The sequence below is a fragment of the Trachemys scripta genome, chromosome 6 (assembly GCF_013100865.1).
Source record: "Trachemys scripta elegans isolate TJP31775 chromosome 6, CAS_Tse_1.0, whole genome shotgun sequence".
NCBI lineage: Eukaryota > Metazoa > Chordata > Testudines > Emydidae > Trachemys > Trachemys scripta.
The window spans coordinates 83,460,058-83,481,522 of NC_048303.1; the positions used below are offsets into that span (position 1 = coordinate 83,460,058).

The 21,465-nt window shown below is 44.4% G+C and overlaps 1 protein-coding gene across 1 annotated transcript in view; it reads right to left on the reverse strand.

Annotated features, from left to right (window-relative positions):
• The window catches only part of LRRC2 (leucine rich repeat containing 2), a 78,596-nt gene extending 62,997 nt beyond the window's left edge, over positions 1-15,599 (reverse strand). The window contains exons 1-2 of the mRNA XM_034774715.1: positions 15,454-15,599; positions 7,873-8,018 (exon numbers count right to left, since the gene is read on the reverse strand). Of these exons, the coding sequence (XP_034630606.1) occupies positions 7,873-7,997 (125 nt within the window). The 5' untranslated portion in view covers positions 7,998-8,018; positions 15,454-15,599. The remainder of the gene's footprint in view (positions 1-7,872; positions 8,019-15,453) is intronic.
• Positions 15,600-21,465: the final 5,866 nt, after the last annotated feature.

Consider the following 21,465-nt stretch of genomic DNA (forward strand, 5'->3'; position numbering starts at 1 on the left):
TCTCCTTGATGAACCCTCCAACCCCCCCCCCGACCCGGTTCACTCTACTTCCCTGTAAACCAACCACCCCACCCCACCCTCCCCTCCCCTCCCGCTTGCAGAGGCAATAAAGTCATTGTTTTTTCACATTCATGCATTCTTTATTAGTTCCTTACAGAGGTAGGGGGATAATTGCCAAGGTAGCAGGGATGGGTGGGGGAGGAGGGATGGAAAAGGACACACTGCATTTTAAAACTTTAACTCTTATTGAAGCCCAGCCTTCTGATGCTTGGGCGATCATCTGGGGTGGAGTGACTGGGTGGACGGAGGCCCCCCCACCGTGTTCTTGGGCGTCTGGGTGACGAGGCTATGGAACTTGGGGAGGAGGGCTGTTGGTTACACAGGGGCTGTAGCGGCGGTCTCTGCTCCTGCTGCCTTTCCTGCAACTCAACCATACGCTCGAGCATATCACTTTGATGCTCCAGCAGACGGAGCATTGCCTCTTGCCGTCTGTCTGCAAGCTGACGCCACCTATCGTCTTCAGCCCGCCACCTCTCCTCTCGTTCATGTTGGACTTTTCTCATCTCCGACATTGACTGCCTCCACGCATTCTGCTGTGCTCTATCAGCGTGGGAGGACATCTGCAGCTCCGTGAACATCTCGTCCCTCGTCTTACGTTTTCTCTTTCTAATGTTCACGAGCCTCTGCGAAGGAGAAACATTTGCAGCTGGTGGAGGAGAAGGGAGAGGTGGTTAAAAAAGACACATTTTAGGGAACAATGGGTACACTCTTTCATTACAAGGTCGCATATTTCGGCTTGCAGGCAGCCATCGTAAGCCACAGTGTTTTGGCTTATTTAACCTTCTTAACATGCGGGAAAGGTTGCAAACAGCAGCGCATTTCCCATCTCAAGGATGAATTGGGTTGTCCATTTAAAATGGGGTTTCAATGTAAAAGGAGGGGGCTGCAGTTTCCCGGTTAACATGCGGCACAAACACAAGTAAACCACCCCCCACACACACACACACACACGATTCTCTGGGATGATCACTTCACCCCTCCCCCCCCACCGCGTGGTTAACAGCGGGGAACATTTCTGGTCCGAATAGCAGGAACGGGCGCCTCTGAATGTCCCCCTTAATAAAATCACCCCATTTCAACCAGGAGAGCTTTCTGGAGATGTCCCTGGAGGATTTCCGCTCCATCCCCATACACGTTAACAGACTTGCTTGCTTTTTTTTGTAATGTTTACAAATATTTACAAAGTTACACTCACCAGAGGTCTCCTGTGTGCCCTGAGGGTCTTGGGTGAGTTCGGGGGTTACTGGTTCCAGGTCCAGTGTCACAAACATATCCTGGCTGTTGGGGAAACCGGTTTCTCCGCTTCCTTGCTGCTGTGAGCTACCTACAGTACCTCCATCGTCATCTTCCTCGTTCCCCGAACCGTCTTCCCTGTGTGTTTCTCCAGTGAGAGAGTCATAGCACACGGTTGGGGTAGTGGTGGCTGCACCCCCTAGGATCGCATGCAGCTCCGCGTAGTAGCGGCAAGTTTGCGGCTCTGCCCCGGACCTTCCGTTTGCTTCTCTGGCTTTGTGGTAGGCTTGCCTTAGCTCCTTAATTTTCACGCGGCACTGCTGTGTGTCCCTGTTATGGCCTCGGTCCTTCATGGCCTTGGAGATCTTTTCTAATACTTTTCCATTTCTTTTACTGCTACGGAGTTCAGCTATCACTGCTTCATCTCCCCATATGGCGAGCAGATCTCGTACCTCCCGTTCGGTCCATGCTGGAGCTCTTTTGCGATCCTGGGAGGACTCCATGACGGTTACCTGTGCTGATGAGCTCTGCGTGGTCACCTGTGCTCTCCACGCTGGGCAAACAGGAAATGAAATTCAAACCTTCGCGGGTCTTTTCCTGTCTACCTGGTCAGTGCATCTGAGTTGAGAGCGCTGTCCAGAGCGGTCACAATGAAGCACTGTGGGATAGCTCCCGGAGGCCAATAACATCGAATTCCGTCCACACTACCCCAATTCCGACCCGCAAAGGCCGGTTTTATCGCTAATCCCCTCGTCGGAGGTGGTGTAAAGAAACCGGTTTAAAGGGCCCTTTAAGTCGAAAGAAAGGGCCTCGTTGTGTGGACGTGTCCAGGCTTAATTCGGTTTAACACTGCTAAAGTCGACCTAAACCCGTAGTGTAGACCAGGCCTTATTCAACACACTCTACTTCCTACTAGAACTGGGTTCATTCACAACCTACCCCTACTTGTTTGCTTTTCCCTTTCATACCCTACGCTTGGTCCTGATTGTTTATGTAGCCCAGCTCCATTGGCTCCACTCCTTAATCCTTTTCTTTCTAATTTCACAACTCTGGAGAGCCAACAGGGAAACAGATGGTTCACTTGACTTTGCCCAAGTGGATCCAGGGCCCAGCTATCCAGGGCCTCATCATAGCACCCAGATAGGCAACACACCCAGTCACAATTTCTCACATCATCATACTTCAGAGTTAGGTTTTGCTGACAAGCTGTTAACACTTTAGAGTGGAACTCTAAGTAAAAGGTTCATAATCTTTGTCCCTTTTAACATAAACACAGTTAAAAAATGTATGGAATACAAAATCCATGTTTGCATAGGTAAGGTTTCCTCTTTGTAAAATCTTGTGTCAGAGGATTACAAATGGAGGAGAATCTTACATTTTACTGTACACTAAAAGGTCCCTTTTGACCTACTGCTGTTTGAAACAGCCTTCTCTTTGAATCCCTACTTCTAAATGATCACTGTGGGCCAGATTCTGATACCCTTACTCACACTGATTATGCCCTGAGTACTTCTATTGATTTCAGTGGAAATACTTGAGAAGTAAGGAACTACTCAGTGTGAAGAAGGGCATCAGAATCTGGTCCTACATGAGACTCCCTAAAACAGTGAGGTTTTATTCCTCCTTACCAGGAGACAGTGGCTCCTGTTAGGAATTTAATCCCAGATACATTCTTTATCTGTAGTTGAGGGTTACTTGGAAAGGTTCAAAATATTTTCCTGCCTTTCAAAGCATCAAAACAAATCAAAGGAATCACTTCCAATATGGTCCTTATAATTTGGAGCCCCAGTGATCAGTACAAACTAGGTGCATGAGCACCTACTCTTTCCATGTGGGCAGTGGCTTTTAGAAAAGTCATATGCATGTTCTGATTGATAACAAGCAGCAAATCTAAAGCTGAATTTCTGTCTCTTTTTTTTTAAGTGGTTAGCAATCATAATCTCTCTAGTGGGCAGCTTTTATGGATGGTTTCTCAGATATTATGTGAAAATATACAACATAAGTAGGGACAGATCGTGTGCTACCCTTGCTCACCTGCACAGGGATGAAGTAGCACGCACGAAACCTGGCCAATGTTAACACACAAGAAACCCGGCCAAAGTCAAGTCCACTCCCTGTGCTCTGGGGATAGCAGGGACTACTTGCTCTTGATCTCTGCATGGAGGTAGGTGACCAAAAGATGGTGAGGAGGGGTGGAAAGGAGGCGGGTTCATGTATTAATAATGCCTGCCCCCATACACACACACCACTGGCCCACGGAGTGGGGGGAATTCTATACCAGCCTAATCACTGATTCCAAATCCTTACATACACAACACATGCAGGGAGCAGTACTGGAGAAATAATGAATATCTAAGGCAAAATCTCACTAACACTTCTCTGGGATGGTGCAGTCCACAGCGCACCCTACTCAAGGATTGTGGCTACATGTCACAAAATAGACTTTACAGTACATGAATATTTATAGGTGCCAAATCCTACTCCCAGTGTAGTAGGAGACCACTTCAATCATAATACTGTGACTATTGCACAACATGTTCATGACTGTTATATAAACTTGAAAACAGGGATTCTTAATCTGATCTGGATAACCTTGTAAATATAAACAGGAAGATTTATCTTGAACTTCTACTCAGGGAGACAAGTTTCAGAGGAGTAGCCGTGTTAGTCCGTTTCAGAAAAAAAAAAAAAAAAAAAAGGAGTCTTAAGGTGCCACAAGACTCCACGTTGTTTTTACTCAGGGAGAGATTGTAAAAATGGCACTTTCTTACTCAGCAGATCAACTTACTGTCTGAATTCAGTCAGTGCTCTTTTCTTTTCAGGCAAAACTGTTACTTTGGTGAAAAGCATAATACACTGTGTAAGTGCTGTGTATTAAAACAAACTAAAAGCAGAGAAAAAAAACTTTTGGATTAATAGCCCTCAGAAGGTAACTCCCTACCAATTGCAGAGAGCGGGTTTCTTCCCACCTCACCTGCTCCAGCTTTAAAAGCCATCAAGCTGTGAGGAAATCCTGCTGGAAGAATGAGCCTTTGCTGCATCCACTAATGCAGGAGGGTGCATTAAGGTTAGAATTTTTGAAAGGGCGCCACCAATAGTTGTTGCTACTGAGAATTTGAAAACTGGGCTGAGTGCTCTTTTAACAATCTGGCCCAGGAGACACAATAGGCAACAGTAGCTGATATATGTGTTTTTAAGCACACACGTCTCTTGGAAATTCTGTCATGTGACAAGAGGGTTTTACCTCTAATCGTGAGTTTTGCATTAATTGCCATTTTCTTTGTGATTTTGGCCATATTATTTTAACTCAGGGGCGGGCAAACTTTTTGGCCTGAGGGCCGCATCAGGTTTCATAAATTGTATGGAGGGCTGGTTAGGGGAGGGGGTCGTGGTCTGGCCCCCACTTCCTATGTGTGTCACCCGCTCTCCCCCCGGGACTCCTGCTCCAGCCAACCTCCTCTCATTCCTGACGGCCCCTTGGGACCCCTGCCCCATCCAACCACCCCTTCTCCCTGTCCCCTGACTGCCCCCAGAACCGTGCCCCTGACTGCCCCCTGCTGCTCCATCCAACCCCCCTTCCTTCCTGACTGTCCCCCGGGACTCCTGCCCCCATTCAACCCCCTGTTTTCCCCACCGACCACCATCCACACCCCCACCCCCTGACCATCACCCCGAACTCCCCTGCCTTCTATCCAAACCTCCCTGCTCCCTGCCCCCTTACCACGCTGCCTGGAGCACCAGTGGCTGGCAGTGCTACAGCCGCGCCGCGCCGCCCAGCTAGAGCAGGCCACGCTGCCACTGCTGCCACCACACAGCACAGAGACCAAGTCAGGCAGGCTCTGCAGCTGTGTTGCCCCAGGAGCTCACAGCCCCGCCGCCTGGTGCATTGTGGGGAAGGGGAGACAGCAGGGGGAGGGTCCAGGGGCTAGCTTCTCGGGCCAGGAGCTTGGGGGCCGGGCAGGACGGTCCCGCAGCCTGATGTGGACTACGGGCCATAGTTTGCCCACCCCTGTTTTAACTGCTTGATCCTGCACCACTGAAATCAATGGGAGTTTTTAAATTAATTTCAAGAGGTACAATATCAATCCATAATAACACAGGTTTAGGTTCTGATATACTTACACTGAGTAATATCTTATTCCTGGAGTACTCCCGTTTGAAATCAATGGGATTATTTGGAGAGTGTGATGCTTCTCAACATAAATTAAGAGCATCAGAAACTGGCCTGGTGTTGTGGGACAAAGTATTGTATACATTTCAGTCTTTTAAAAATTTCCCTTGTGGACATAGAAAGTTCAAATGCTATATATTGCTGTATTCTATACCAACTCCTGGGCCTACCCTCATTGGTACAGAAAATATAATGAAGGAATTTGGAACCTCATTAATGCATGTAAGATTGGGCAGAAGAGATCACCAAGCACTGTTACTTTAGTAGAAGAGATGGGTAATGAGAAGCACAGATGTCAACTACAGCGAGATTGTTGTCTTCATGGAAAACATGACTCACAGGACAGCTCTGGGTCTTGCCCTAGTCCACTGGCAAAAAGTGAGGTAGCTAAAATTAGCTGCATTGCAGCAGAAAAAAATACTCCTTACCATATTAAGGTGCCCTCTTTTTTTCTCTCTGTTGAATTTCCCTGATGTATGTCAGTTGTGGTTTGCTTTTGTACTAGCCAACACAAATAGGAAACAAAATGATCTGTGGTTCTGAACGTTTAGAAAACCTACACTCTGTACAAATGAGTCGGAGAGAGAAAAGCAGAGAGCTGGAGAGATGCACAAATTAGGGGTCAGATTGTGGCCAGCCACTACATCGGTGCCCAAAGGGTGCATGGACTTTTCCTGCCTTTTTCCCCTTTGCAGGGGCCAGCAATAGTCTGGCTGGACAGTGCAGGCCCTGGTTCCTCCTAACAACTTTGTGGACACTAGTTGCCTGAAATGGGGCAAGAAGGTGAAGGTGAGGCCACTGGCCTGTCTCTCATCCCCAGAGCAGTCAGAGAAGCTGCCTGGCACAGAAAAAGAAGCACTTTGCACCCCCTTCAAGCAGCTTAACTGTCTTAGGGTTTTATACTGCCACCCATCATGAGAGTATCTGAGTCCCTCCTATGTAAAATCAATAGCAATAGATAAATCCCTGTGGGACTTCATGGACTCTCTGGCACTGTCTCCTTTTTGGGGTAAAAGCTCTGTTATTTTGTCTTTGTTTGGTAGTGATTTAGGGACAGCAGGAGGTGTCAGTGTTGTGTCATTCTTATGTTGGAAAAACTTTTTTCAAAGAAGAAGATTTTACAGCATTTCCAAAAGATTCTGAATTCGCCTGATCTCCTCTGGAAGTTTGCTCCATAGACAGATCCCCTATACAAGAGTGCTTTCGGTCATGTGCCTTGTCCTGGGCTTTTAAACAGTGATGTAGCTACTATATCAGGCTGAGTTGCACCAGAGAACCCAGGAGTAACTCCTGCTGGGTCAGCCAGATTTAATTCTAGAGATTTATGCTGTTCCCTTCACCAAAGGCACCATTCAGCCCTAGGCACTGTTCAGCAAAGAGATTCTTTTCTTTTTTTTTTCCCTCTTCCCTGAGCAATAAAGATGGTATCAGTCAAGTCCTATAACTCCTGCATAGGTGCCGACTTTCTACATTCCCAAGGGGTGCTCAGGGCCACCCGGGGAGGGGGGCAAGTGGGGCAATTTGCCCCGGGCCCCACAGGGCCCCCACGAGAATATAGTATTCTATGGTATTGCAACTTTTATGGAAGGGGCCCCCAAAATTGCTTTGCCCCAGGCCTCCTGAATCCTCTGGGCAGCCCTGCGGGTGCTTGACACCTGTATCGCCCCAGGCCTGCCCCCCACTCCAGCCCTGAAGCATTCATGGAGTCAGCACCTATGCTTACACTATCTTCCTAGTATAATATTCCAGTTACTCTAATGGAGATGATCACAAAGAAACAGAAATATCACTTAAACAAATCATTAATAAACTATAGTAAAGCAACCAGTATGAACAGTAGGGGTGAACACTATTGTATTCAAGCCTTTTGTTTTGCATTTAGGTTGGGTCAACAGAAGGCTCATTTGATAGTTCTTTTGTTCTTGTCCCTTTTTTCTCCTTTATGGTATTCAGCAATACTGTACCTGCATGTATATTTCTTCCCTTTTTTTTCTGCTGACAACATAACAAAACATTTCTTACTATTGAATTTCACAAGTATATTTTCATAAGTTTTTCACAATAAATGCAGTACCTTAATATTGCACTTTTCATGAACAAGAATAGAAGAAGGGGAAAGCATTTCCGTATTTTTTAATTAAATCTATGCAATGAACTAGCAAAATATCCCATCAGTAAATTGCAGTCTACACACAAAGTTCAGTAACTAATAAAACAAGGCAATCTACATATAATCTGTGCTGTATTTCTGTTAGTCATTTGAGGGGAGGTAGAAGGTTGCATCAGCAAATCCAAACCAACTAAATTAAATTGGATTCCTAGGATCATTTGACTATCCTTTGTATGTAATGAAATTAACAAATATGTTAAGGAATTCAGTTAAACAGAAGAACAGTAGGTTGGCTTACTTCTCTAATGAGCTTTGTGCTAATCTTTCCTTCTCCTTCTTTCGAGTTTCTTTATACTTCTTGACTTGAGTTTCCCAGAAGCCTCTTACAACAGAAATGTCAAATATTATCACCTGATGTCCCATGTTACTGACATTAAGCTTTTCCTGTAAAAAACAAGTGCATCGTTAAGATGTCATCATAAAAAGGGAAGAAAACAATTAATACAAATATTTAATGTTCTAGTCCAGTTCCTTATAGCTTGCTTGGAAAAAATGGACAAAGAAATATTAACTTGATTAAATATCATCCCAAAAAAATATTTTTTCTTTAATGATTCAATTAACAATAATAGTAATAATAACAGTTTATAAAGTTCCTGTCAATCCCAAATGATCCTAAAGTGTTTACCAAATTTAGGCCATCATCCTATTGACCCTTTTTCATGCTACTAATCCTTATTCCAATCAATGGGACTACTTGCACAAGTAAGTGTTCATCATGTGATTAAGGGCTGCAGGATCAGTCCCATCAGATACAGAAATCACTTCATCTACTACTGAAATGCAATCACCAATTTGTGAAAGGTGGCAGTTGTTTAGTAGAACATAGCAATAGGACCTCCATTTAGCCAGGTACTTCACATGCCTACTTTTAAGCAAGCCATTGAGTACAGTTCTGAATTGGAGCCTAAGCCAGGAAGTAAAGTATGCTGTGTCCAGCCAAAACTGCAGAGACAAATTAGATACAGGGCTATTACCTGCAGCCTGCTCCTGCTCTTAGGGCTTGTCTACACTACGCAGCTTTTAGTGACAAGGCTGTGTCGACACGGCCTTGTCACTAAAAGTCAGCGTGTGTGAATGCTCTCTGTCAGTATTTTGTATGCACTTTGGCCGACAAAATACTTCCAGCCCCGTGAGCGGTGTTCGCTTTGTCAGCAGGAGAACTGCCACTCACGTTGGCAAAACTTTTGTATTTCACGGGGGGGCTTTTTTGTCAACAATGTCGCAGTGTAGACAAGCCCTTAGTGAAGTCAATGGCTAAATTCCCATTGCTTTTAATAGGAGCACTGTGGGAACTGTTCTCTCTTGCTCAGAGTCATTGCTGAAGATGTAATCATCTCAACTCCATTTTTTTATCATGAGATGTAGCTAATCTATCTATAGATGGCTTTTGTAATGCCTACTTGTTCATAAAATGGTTCACTGAGCCAACATGGGGAAATCTTATAAAACAGAACTCTGAAAGCCTTTTAAAAATAATTGCTTCCACCAAGATAAAAACTGCAGTTTCTTCTCTTTTTTTAAGTTCACTTGAGATTTCATTAGATGCCACTTTTATTACATTGTTCATTAGTAAAACACACAAAGGCCTTGAGCTGTCAAGCTACTGTTGAACAAATAGTCTGTCCCTTAGCTTAGTGTGTATTTTCAAGGTTTCAGCTATTAATTTTTCCAAGTTCTTACTCTGATCACTGTTTCCAGGCTCCTATCCTTCTACGGGGGTCACTTACAGTCTGGCCTTGAGTCAAAACACTTGGGGCAGGGGAAGGCAGGGAGAAATGGTCACCAAATCCCTATTTTTTTCTTTTATTCTACCTTTTCTTAATGCTCTTTTTCTCTTAACCTAGAAAATATATCCTTACAAGAGGGCATATTAAGAAATACAAAAATACATTGTTTATCAACAAAGCACCCCAGTCTCGCCTAATCAAACCCTTGGGGTGACTTAGGCAAATGCAAACTGATAAGAACAACAAGTAGGGTTATATCCTATTTGTTATATCTGTAAGAAAAATCCTAAGTACTATCATGACGATCAGTGCCTCTGAACTCGGACATAGGGATAGGTCAGGTATTTTGCTATGCCAGTGTCTTTTGTATCTTTGGATGACTGTATGAACTTTACCTTTCCTGCTTGTAAAGAAGCTTCTGTTGTTTGTTTATATCTGAGTGTTAACAATGAAGCAACAAATAGCTCCCAGTGTCTCTTCAACCTACTGCTGACAACAGCAGAGTCAAAACCCCATTAATAGCAATGTCATGAGAACACTGACCTTACTCCTCTATGGAAAGCTTTGTCTATAATCAGATGTGTTGTACAAAGGCCATGTCTGCACTAGCGAGCTTACAGTGGCACAGCTGTACCGCTGCCAGATCGCTCATGTTGCTCTCCCGTCAGCATAATTAAACCACCCCCAATGAGTGGCAGTAGCTATGTCAGCAGGAGAGCATCTCCTGCCGACATAGTGCTGGCCACACTGGCCCTTCTGTCGGAGTAACTTATGTTGTTCAGAGGGGTATTTTTTTCACACCCTGAGTGACATAAGTTATACAGACAGAAGTGCTAGTGTAGACATAATCTAACTTCACTATCAATTTACAGTTTGCCACTTAGGAGAAAATACTCTTCTCTACTTCACAGATAGCTGGGCTAGCTGCTAGAGACCTTCACATGAAGAAGGTGGCAGGAATCCTTTCCGCATCACAGTTTCATCATGCTCCCCCACATGCCCAGTCATCCTGAACAAAACTCAGCTCCCTTTCCTCCCCATCCTTGCACCAGCAGACGTGGAAGTAGTCTCAGCCATGAGTGAGAGGGCTGTCAAGCTCTGCACACAGCTTCTGCCTCTAACTAGAAGGAAGAAGTAGGTGAGAGAGGAGAATACACTGAAACCAGCATATTTCTTATCTTGTGCGGGCTTTCACCATCCAGGCCAGAGGAGCATTTGCTCTAATGTTTGCAAAGTTTACTCTTTAACTGTATTGAGTTTGCAGCTGAATACCTTCTTCCGTGGATGAGGTCTGCTTCTGAATTATATTACAGATCATCAAAGCCCCTTTCTCGGATGATGCATTGTTATAATGTTCACTCCATCTTATGAAGTGTTAGTGAGACAGATCATGAAAGCAAGGCTCTTTGGTAATATACTACTGTATAATGAAAGCACAGTGCCTTCCAGGGAAGAAAGGCTCCAGGAGTATAAAGAGAAAGCAAGGGTATGATTTACAATAGCATCACCTCTGGAAAAAGGAGTTCTGCATATGGGAGTCGATGGTAGCAGATAATTTTACCACTTGTAATTCAGACTCACATATGGGCAATTTAGTGGGCCTTAATCAATATCCTCAAATGTAACACATTGGGCCAGATTCATCCCTGGTGTATCTTTATTGATTTCAGTAGAGTTCGATCAGGAACTAAGCTCATCCATTAACTATAACTCATGGCTATTGTAAATAATATTGTAAAATCTTTGCCTGCTGTTTAAGGGAATATGATACATTGCATACAGACTATTTTTCAAAATAGTGTATATTATTTTTAAATAATTAAATTAGGGGTGAAATGTCCTTTTCTGGTATCAACTGCTGAATGATTTTAAAGTACTATTATAAATATGTAGTTCCAACATTATCTCATAGCTGCAGGCTGTAGAAGTTTAATGTTGTTGTTCTCATATCTCATTCTTTCTGCTTTTGTTATTTTCACATTTGTTTTCCAGACATAAAGGGATTTAAAATCGATTTTCTGTTTTACTTATTCTTCAGAAATACAACTTAGGGCCCAGTCCTGAAAACTTATACTCATGTGAGTACTTTTAAAATGAGTAGGCCCATTGAAGTCAATGGGAGTACTCATTTGGATAAATCTATTTGTGTATATAACCATTGGTAGAATCAGGGCCCAAAAGGCCAAGAATAAAGAGATGGTATTTATCAGATGTTTTACTGAAATAATTGTAGCATTTATGCATAACTCCATCATCAGGATGAGTATCTGCTAAGTATCTGGCATGCATGACAACAGGCACCACAGGCTATGGCTTGTAGCAATTTTTGAAAAAGATCTATAATTGTCTGTCCAATGTTCTAGGTGCTTATCCCATAAATAAAAAATTATTAGTATTAAGGTAACACCTAGGAACCCTACTTGAGAACTAGGATTCCACTGTGTTAGGTACTGTACAAATACAGAACCAAAAGACAGTCCCTGCCCCAAGAAGTTTACAGTTTCACAATATAAACATAAACAAGGACTACACATAACTATATCTATTTCAGCCCACACGATCCTCACCAGCTTTAACCAAGAGAGAGAAAAAATGGCCTTTGCAATGTGTTCAGAAGATTAATAAATCTGGGCCTGGCAGACCAAGTGAGGAAGCAAGGGCCAGAACTGACAACTCCTCACCGAGGCCTGGTCTACACTAGGAATTTAGCTACTTCTCTCAGGGCCATAAAAAATTCTGGTGTAGACAGCGCTTCCATCAACCTAGCTATTGCCTCCTTGGGAGGTGGATTACCTTTGCTGACAGGAGAAGCCCTCCCATCAGTGCACCACTGTAGCATTTTCAGTTTAAACATACCCTGAGAATGCCTTGCCAGCAGCTCCCTCTTATTTATACCGAGGGAGCTCCAGCTAAATCACTTTGGTTAAACTCACCTATGGAAGTATGTCATGGGAAGAGTGGCGATCTCTGAAGTAACCATGACCCAAACAACATAAAACTTGATAAGATAAAACTAACACTGAATTCTACTCAGAAGCTCCAGGGAAACCAGTGCAGATCACAGAGCATGTGCTCCAAATGTGCAGTTTCTCTTAATAAACAGGCTGCAGCATCCTGCTTTAGCTTCTGAATGGTACCAAATCATAGCCCTGGGTTGAGCACAACCCATTTATCTAATTTTGAAGCAATGAAAGCATGAGTAATTGTGACAGAGCCACACTGTAGTGATAAATCACACCCATCTTGCCTGGTGGATAAGGAAGAAAGAACTCTTTGGCAGCCATTACTTAGGAGTCCAGAAGTAAAAAGGTCTACCGACTCTTCCAGCCCACCATCATCACTTCTGTCTTGTTGGGAGTGAATTGCAGCCAGTGCGTGCTCATCCAAGCCCCCAGTTCATTTAAGCACCTATTTATATAGTGGCCTAGGTGTGTGTGGCACCTTACAATTTACTTTCTTCTGAGCACAGTTCTCACTGATGGATGTCATGTGGCTATACTGTAGTAACAATACATTAAAAAAGAAAAGACCATAATAAAAGTCACATTATAAAAGTGGCCATTTAATAATTAAGTTGATATAAGTCACTTAGATATTTCTTCCTTTAACTTTTCCATTAAAGATCAAGTTAATGCTATTTTAAGCAGCAGCAATAACAAAAACGTGCAGATAACAGGTATGCAAAAACTGAGCTTGTCTCCTGCATTGTTTTCTATGTACATATTTCTAGATTGCTTATCACTGTAGCACAATGTCTAGGTAACAATTTTCATTAATCTGTTCAAATTCTACTCTTAGTTAAATTAACTGATCTCATAAACGAGATTCCCCTTTATCATTTTTCTCATCACACCTTCTGAGACAGTTTCTCACTGCGTTATTCATTAATTAGGTCTTTTAATCGTGGATTAATTAGCAGTTGAATTACAGTATTCCTTATACTTGTCAACTCTTGTAGCACTAATGTGTTTGTCATCAAGCATGATAGATGTTACATTTGCAAGGGGATTTATTACAGATGTATTTCCCCAGCACCACAGTGAACAGACAGACAATATATTCAGCAAAGTGATTCTTTCTCCTACAATGGAACCAAAAAAATTTTTGCTGATGTTTGTGGTATATTTTCTTCCTTTTATTTACTGGACTTCACTGAGAAGCTGACTAATTTTCATAAATATTGAAAGAGACCTGCTATATTTATAATGAAGCTGAATTTGGGGACATGTCTATGTAAAAGGGAAAACTGAAATTTAAAAATAAAACAGAATATTTTTTAATGAGGGAATCATATAGGCTCTTAGCTACAATGTATCTCTGTTAATTAAAAACAGGAAAATTAAGAGCCCACTTACCTCAGGGCTATTTTATGTCACCAGTTTTTAAGCAGGCCGCCCCATTGACTTAGCCCCTGGTTGACTTAAGGACTACAGACTTGATTCTCAGGTCTGGCCAAGTACCACATGGTATAGGACCCTAGTTTTAAACTACCTTTATCTTTTCCATATTCCAGAATCCTCCAGAGGCAAGTTTAGTCCCCTTCAGAGATTATAGCATCCTAAGGCTCTCTCTAAACTGGGCTCAGTTGCCCATGGAGCCCTTGTGTCCCTTCATTCTAGCCATGCCTTCTTCTGCACTAGTCACAGTCCCTTCACAGGGATCTGTGAAAGGGGATGTCAGCAAGCCATTTTGCTAGCGTTCTGCACCATTCCCTTACATGAGAAGTATTCCCTGGCCAGTTTAAGATATGTTGCAGGAACAGAGTAAAATGCCTATGTCTGACCTGTGAATCAGGCCCCACATCTGCCCCAGTTACTGCACTTGGAAGAAACACTTCAGCTATCAGTCTCAAAATCATGGGAGCTGGGGCAATGTGCTCTTGCCAGCTCAGTTCCTTCACACTCTGATGTCATGGTGATGAGTGCAGTATAAGAATTTAGGGCACACCAATTAGATAGATTAGAGGGAGGGCTGCTCTAAATTACTCCTGCTCCAGTGACTATATTATGCCATCAAGACTTGTCACCTCAGGGCCACTCCACTGGCTGAGGAGCTCTGGAGGACAGTACACTCCAGCTCTGCCTCCTCCTGATCATGGACATGTCCTCAGCCTGTCCAAGAATTTCCTCTACATGCCTTGGTATGTAAGGACCAGGTGGTACAGAACTGGTGACACCAGGTTTACATCCCCCAGGGATTCACTTTCCATCAGGGCAGTCCTCAGCTTCCCCATTAAAGCAGTTCTCTATCTCCTTTGTGCTGTCAGAGAGGTGCATAGGGGATGGAGCCAGCACCCAAGATCTGAACCTTTGTGCACGGGGTGGTATCTCACATCACTGATCTTCTCAAGGATGCTGAGTTAGTTGCTATAGAGGTTCACACAGTGCATGCTCACAGTTTTTGGGGCGTGGGGATGTTCAGTACCATTTTAGCCTACAGTAAGGAACACATGTCCTCATATCACAGCGATGGACACCATACAAATACTTTTACTAAAGACAACAACTATGTTTAACTTAAAATGGTATGTTTTGTTCACAAAGATCTATTAGCTGGTTAGAGTTCCTCTACCAGTGCTAGATTAGGTGTAAGTGGCCTTCAGAGACTAAAGTTCTATAACTTTTTTTCAATTCTACCGTAAATTTTGACAGCCAGTGAAAATAAATGACCAATCTCTCCAACCATTTATTTTATTGAAAAGCATTTTCACACCAACATATGTCCTTGAGATGTAATAGCAAAGGTTTATTACAGCGCAGACTTGGAGAGAACAAATATCTAGAGTCACAAGCATTGTGTGTGTATAATACAACACGCTGGGTTGAATTTGTCCCAGGTGTAAATCTATTGAAATCAGTGGAGTTACACTGGAGGAGAATTTGGCCAGCTATCTTTAAAATATAAAACATATACATCTCTTAGGGTGTAATATGCTGCATTTCTGTTCTCTTTCTCATATACATATCTTTCTCTTTTGCAGTTCATTAGAAGCAACAAAGACCTGATGACAATTTCTCCTTCCTGCTTCCCACCCTGACCCCATGAATCCAAAGAGACTGTAAACTGTAATCAGCAAAATTGCCACTTACCTACAACTAAAGGAACACAAGTATCCAGAGCTCCTGGGTATGCACTGTGGTTAGTTAATTAGAGACGCTGAGGTTGTTTACAGCAGCAACATAGTTCATGGTGAGCCAGATCTGTTTGAACCCCACAGCTGACTAGCCTTCCACATGCACTAATATGCTATATTTGTACAGCGATAACATGATCTGTGGTCTGAGAACAGAGACATGTGCAAGATAAAATATCTATACTGCATGACTCAACAGTACGAGAAACAGCAGTGTTAATAGAATAGCATCTTACTTGAACTATGGAAAAGTGAGAAAGCTAACATTACTTGGAACTATAACCTACAGTTATTTAAACCACACACTGGTGCCTGTGTACTTTTCCACTTAAGTGTTTTTTGATTGGGCAGTTAATTTGCACTTTTCTCAAGAAGCTAACCAAATGCTTTACTAGGCTAGTTAAAATCAAGCCAGTACATAGCCAATATTTAAAACTTTGAATAGAAAAAGGATGCATGCATACAAATAGGATGAATACATTCAGTAGAGAATAACCTTTACATAGATATGTTACATGGCATATGTAGCCTAAAACATATTCCAGTTATGTCACATATACAATCATAAGCATATTCCATAAAGCCTTATGGGGGGCACCATCACAAAGGGGCTGGTCAGAGAGCCTGCACGTAACTGCGGCTGGGTGTGTCCCTACCTGTATGTTTGCTGGTGAAAGTGCAGGCTGGAAGGCTGTGCAGTTTGTCACAGCAGTACAGTGCAAGAGGGAGCCAGGGCTGGTGGGTCAGGGGACTCAGTAGTACTCCAGTTCCAGGTGGTACCCTGGTGTGAACCCATCACAGTGGACTCCAGTGTTCTGGGGGCTTTCTAGGTGTCATGGGCAGCCTGGAGGACCCTTTCTATTCCCCCTCAACCTTGGATGTGCCAAGACATACCTGAGAATCTAGTGCAGTATGTTTGCCAGTAGAAATGTAACCAGAAGCATTTCTATTTCTGTTCCTCTACACTGATGAATTTTTCTTACCTACATCTGTACAATAACTGTGGTGACTTCTGTCCAATTTGCGGGGAAATTCCTAGAAAAATACCTTTTTTTCCCTTTTTCTCCTTATGAAATTGTGTGTGTGTGTCTCTCTCTCTCTCACACACACACACACATGCGCGCACACACACACACACACTCTTTCACTCTATGCGTGCACTGGTCAATTTCATTTATAGGGAATTCTGCTATGGGACTTTCTATATTTGATGATGCCAGCCTTTTCTCTATCCCCATTTTTATATCTCTGTGCTGGTGCCCCATTTATTTTTCTGTTGTAAAAAAAAAAACATCTTTTGGCTGAAATTGTCAGGAGGAGGAAATACATTTTTAATCAAAAAATGGCTTTTCAACTACAAGGAAAATGTTGCAGAATTTGGTTGGATTTTTAATGGTTTTACATCAAAAAATGGGAAATCAAAAAAACTTTTCTGAAAAAAAATGTTTAGTTTTTGGTAAAAAAAATTCTTGGTTTGGTTTTTGAAACCTAAAAGATTGATTACAGTTTTTTAAAATCAAATTCTTTTTGGGGTTTGATTTCAGTTTTTCATTTAAAAGGAACCAATAGAATTCCATGAGGAATTAAAAAAAAAACATGAAAAAGAATTGGCATTTTTCAACCAGCTATGTGCATTACTCTTCAGCCTCAGCAATTGTAAGCATTAATTACAGCAGTTGGTCCTGATTCTGATTTCACTTATTAGTTTTACTTCACTATAACTTCATTGATTTCAGTTAAATCACTCCTAATTTATACCAGTGAGAGAGGAGAATCAAGTCCATGAACTGCAGGACTAAAAATGGAGTTTTGCCTTTAGTCCTGAAAGAGTGAAGATCTGATTGTAATTACGATGAGCTCTTGTGGAACTGAGTTCCACTGTCTTCATGCAATTCTTGGCGAATTTCTGTCTCCTGTACTCGCAGTCTAATTTACCCAAACATCAAGCTCTGTTACATTGACGTAACAGTCATGGAATGAAAAATGCATCATTGGACAGTTAAGATTAATCCTGGAGGCTTCTGAATATTAACATAAAGGCTTGGGAGCCAGTGAAACAATGCATTTGGATGATGTGTTCACAGAGAATGTGTTATTCATGCAGTCTGATGCATTCTGTATCAGGTGGAGCTTTTTCAAGGTGTGTGGCTTCTTTCCTAAATTGCAATAAACAAGCCTGGAAGCCACAAATGTACCAATCTTCACAGTCAGGTCCGAATCCAGTAACACAGCCCTTGGCTACACTTGCAGATGTACAGCGCTGTGAGTTAAACCTGACTTCGTGCAGCTGAGTAGGGAAAGCACTGCAGTCTGTCCACACTGACAGCTGCCCAGCGCACTGTCGTGTCCACATTTGCGGCAATTGCAGCGCTATTGGGAACGGTGCATTATGGGCAGCTATCCCTAGAGTGACCAGATGTCCCGATTTTATAGGGACAGTCCCGATATTTGGGGCTTTTTCTTATATAGGTGCCAATTACCCCACACACCCGTCCCGATTTTTCCTACTTGCTATCTGGTCACCCTAGCTATCCCCCAGAGCACCTTTTCCCATTCTGGTGCTGTGGGTTGTGGGAAGGGGGCGTTGGTGCAGGGGGATTCTGGGTCCTGTCCCAATGCCCCGTGATGCATCGCTTTGCATCCCAGAAATCCCTTTGTTTCCGTCCACCTTTGGTGCCATCTTTCAACGGTTTCTGTGCAACGCAATCTGTCTGCGGGAAATGGAGTCCGAACTGCTGAGGCATATGCTGACGAGTCTCGCCAGCACATCACATTTGGCTGTCGAACTATTCCTTAAGATCCAAAGTGACAGTGAGAGTGAGGGTGAGGAGTTCGATGATGCTATCGAGCCGCGGAACGCGTACGACACAAAATTGCTTGTGGCATTCACAGACATGCTCAGCACCGTGGAACGCCGCTTTTGGGCTCGGGAAATAAGCACCGAGTGGTGGGATCACATCGTCATGGAAGTCTGGGATGACGAGCAGTGGCTGCAGAACTTTCGGATGAGAAAAGCCACCAGAATCCCCCAGAGGCAAGTGTGAGGAGCTTGCCCCCACCCTGCGGCGCAAGGACACGAGATTGAGTGCTGCCCTGCCAGTGGAGAAGCAGGTGGCTATTGCAATCTGGAAGCTGGCAACTCCAGACAGCTACCGGTCGGTTGCAAACCAGTTTTGAGTGGGAAAGTTGACGTTTGGAATCGTGTTGATGCAAGTTTGCAAGGCCATTAATCGCATCCTACTCAGAAGAACCGTGACTCTGGGTAACATGCAGGAAATAGTGGATGGCTTTGCACAAATGGGGTTCCCTAACTGTGGAGGGGCGATAGATGGGACTCATATTCCTATTCTGGCACCACCCCACCTAGGATCCGAGTACGTTAATCGGAAGGGGTAATTCTCTATGGTTCTCCAGGCGCTTGTGGATCACCGTGAGCATTTCATTGACATTAACACAGGCTGGCCCGGAAAGTGCATCTTTCGGAACACTTGGCTGTTCAGGAAGATGCAGGCCGGGACTTTTTTCCCCAGAGCGGAAGATCACGGTAGGGAAAATTGAAATGCCCATTGTGATCCTTGGAGTTCCCGCTTACCCATTAATGCCGTGGCTCATGAAACCCTACACAGGGAGCCTTGACAGCAGCAAGGAACGGTTCAACTACAGGCTGAGCCGGTGCCGAATGACTGTGGAGTGTGCCTTTGGCCATTTAAAGGGCCACTGGCGATCTCTATATGGGAAGCTGGACTTGGCCGAAAACAGCATCCCCGCGGTTATAGCCGCGTGCTGTGCCCTCCATAATATTTGTGAAGGGAAGGGTGAAAGTTTCACTCAGGCATGGACCTCTGAGGTTGAACACCTGGAGGCTGAATTTGCACAGCCAGAGAGCAGGGCTATTACAGGGGCCCAGCGCGGGGCTGCAAGGATTAGGGATGCCTTGAGGGAGCAATTTGAGGCTGAAAACCAGCAGTGATATCTGGTGCCCTGCACGGGAGTGAAGTGCAGTAGTTCCAATCTTTAGGAATCAGTGTCTGCTAAGCAGACTTGCAGTGACTGTTCATTTCCTGGGCTAAGGAGTCTTTTACTTTATGCAATAATAAAGAATGTTTTCAAAACCAAAGAATCCATTTATTGAAAAGAAACAAGGGGGTGGAGTGGGGAACAGTACAATCACAGATTCGCGTATGTCCTGTCTGGTGTGCTGTGCAGTGAGTGTTGCACTTCAGGATAGCTATACTACATGGTGATAGAGGTTGAGTGTAGAGGGTAAGGGTCGTGGTTTTCAGGGCTGGGTGGTGAAGATACTGGTGTTGGAGGCAGCAGGTGGCGTGAAGAACACGGAAGTTGGGGAAAGTGGGTTGGAGGTGACAGTGGGGCACAACGGAAAGAGTTTTGGAACAAGGGCTGTAAGGGGGGTAGCGTTTGTGTTTGCGGTACTGCTCCCCTTTCTGCATGGCTACCAGCTCCTGGATAGTGTCTGCTTGGCGCTCCAGGATGCTTATGATCCTATCAGTGCTTTGCTGCCAGTGCGCGGTGCTTTGCCGCCGGTGCGCTGCGTTTTCCTGGCGGATCCTGCTTTCTCTCTCCCTCCAGTCCTGTGCTTTCTCATTCTCTTTAATAGATTGCCGCATCACTTCTTGCAGCATATCTTCTTTGCTTTTTCGCGGTCTCTTCCTGAGTCTTTGCAGTCTCTGAGCAGGCGATAAGAGGGATGGCTGAGGTCTCAAGGTTGATGCAGCTGTATAGGCAAAATGCAACATTTAACAGAGGCAGCATTGTTTATACCAGAGAGAGTAATGATTTTCCCCACACTTAAGGAGTAGAAAACACACAGGGTCTACACAATAGCATAATTTTCCCGTCTAAAACAGAGCACACATATCCCACGGGAGTCTCAAAACGGTGAGTAAGGGGGACTGGTTGTTTCAGGGCTGCACTGTCCTCTAGGTTTCTGGGCCTTGGGGAGAGCCAACAGCTTCAGGGGGCACCTACACTGAACACTGTCCCAACATTTTCCACAGGAGTTTGTCCTGGACGATATCTCGCTGGTGAGGGTGACCTGGGAAGCAAGGGAGGGTCTTCTACTGCAATGCTGCTTCTGCCCTGGCCCATATGCAGCTTACCTTTGTGCAGCAATGGTCCCCCCACCCCTTGCGGCACAGTGGCGCGGACATGTTAGCCTGGCTGGGACAAGGACCATGGAGGCTCTCCCAATAAACCTGCGCAAGCGCATTGCACACGTTCTGGATGAGACATTCGAGGCGATTACTGAGGCCGATTACCGCGATGTGATAAACCACATCAATACACTATTCCGCATCTAGGCATGCATGCTTAACCCTCCTCTCCCAAAGAGCCCGCACTAAAAAAATTCCTTCCCGAAAAAAAAAAAATGCTTACAAGGACCCTGCTCTTCTGTTTGTCCTCCACCAAGTACCGGCCGCTGCGACTGGTTACCATCCTCCTGGCTCGAGAAGAGCTCCTGGCTGCATGGCTCCAGGGATTCCGGGGTGTCTCCATCCGGCCCACCACCATCACTCCCGTTTTCCTCCTCCTCCTGTTCTTCCTCCTCCCCGCCCCCCCCCACATCGGCTCTGAAGTGTCCATGGTGGTGCTCGGAGTGGAGATGGGGTTAACCCCCAGTATCGCATCCAGCTCTTTGTAGAATGGGCAGGTCACGGGGGGAGCACCCGAGTAGCTGTTTGTGTTGCGGGCTTTGCGATAGGCACTCCGCACTCCTTCACTTTAATCCTGCACTGCAGGGCATCCCGGTCATGGTCCCTTTCCATCATGTCCCTTGATACTTTCCCAAAGGTAATTCCTACAGCTGGAGCGCAGCTGGGACTGTTCAGCTTCCTCCCCCAAAACACTGATGAAGTCCAGCAACTCACCATTGCTCCATGCTGGGGCTCGCTTGGCGCGTGGAGGCATGGTCACCTGGAAAGATTTGCTGATAGCACTCTACGCCACG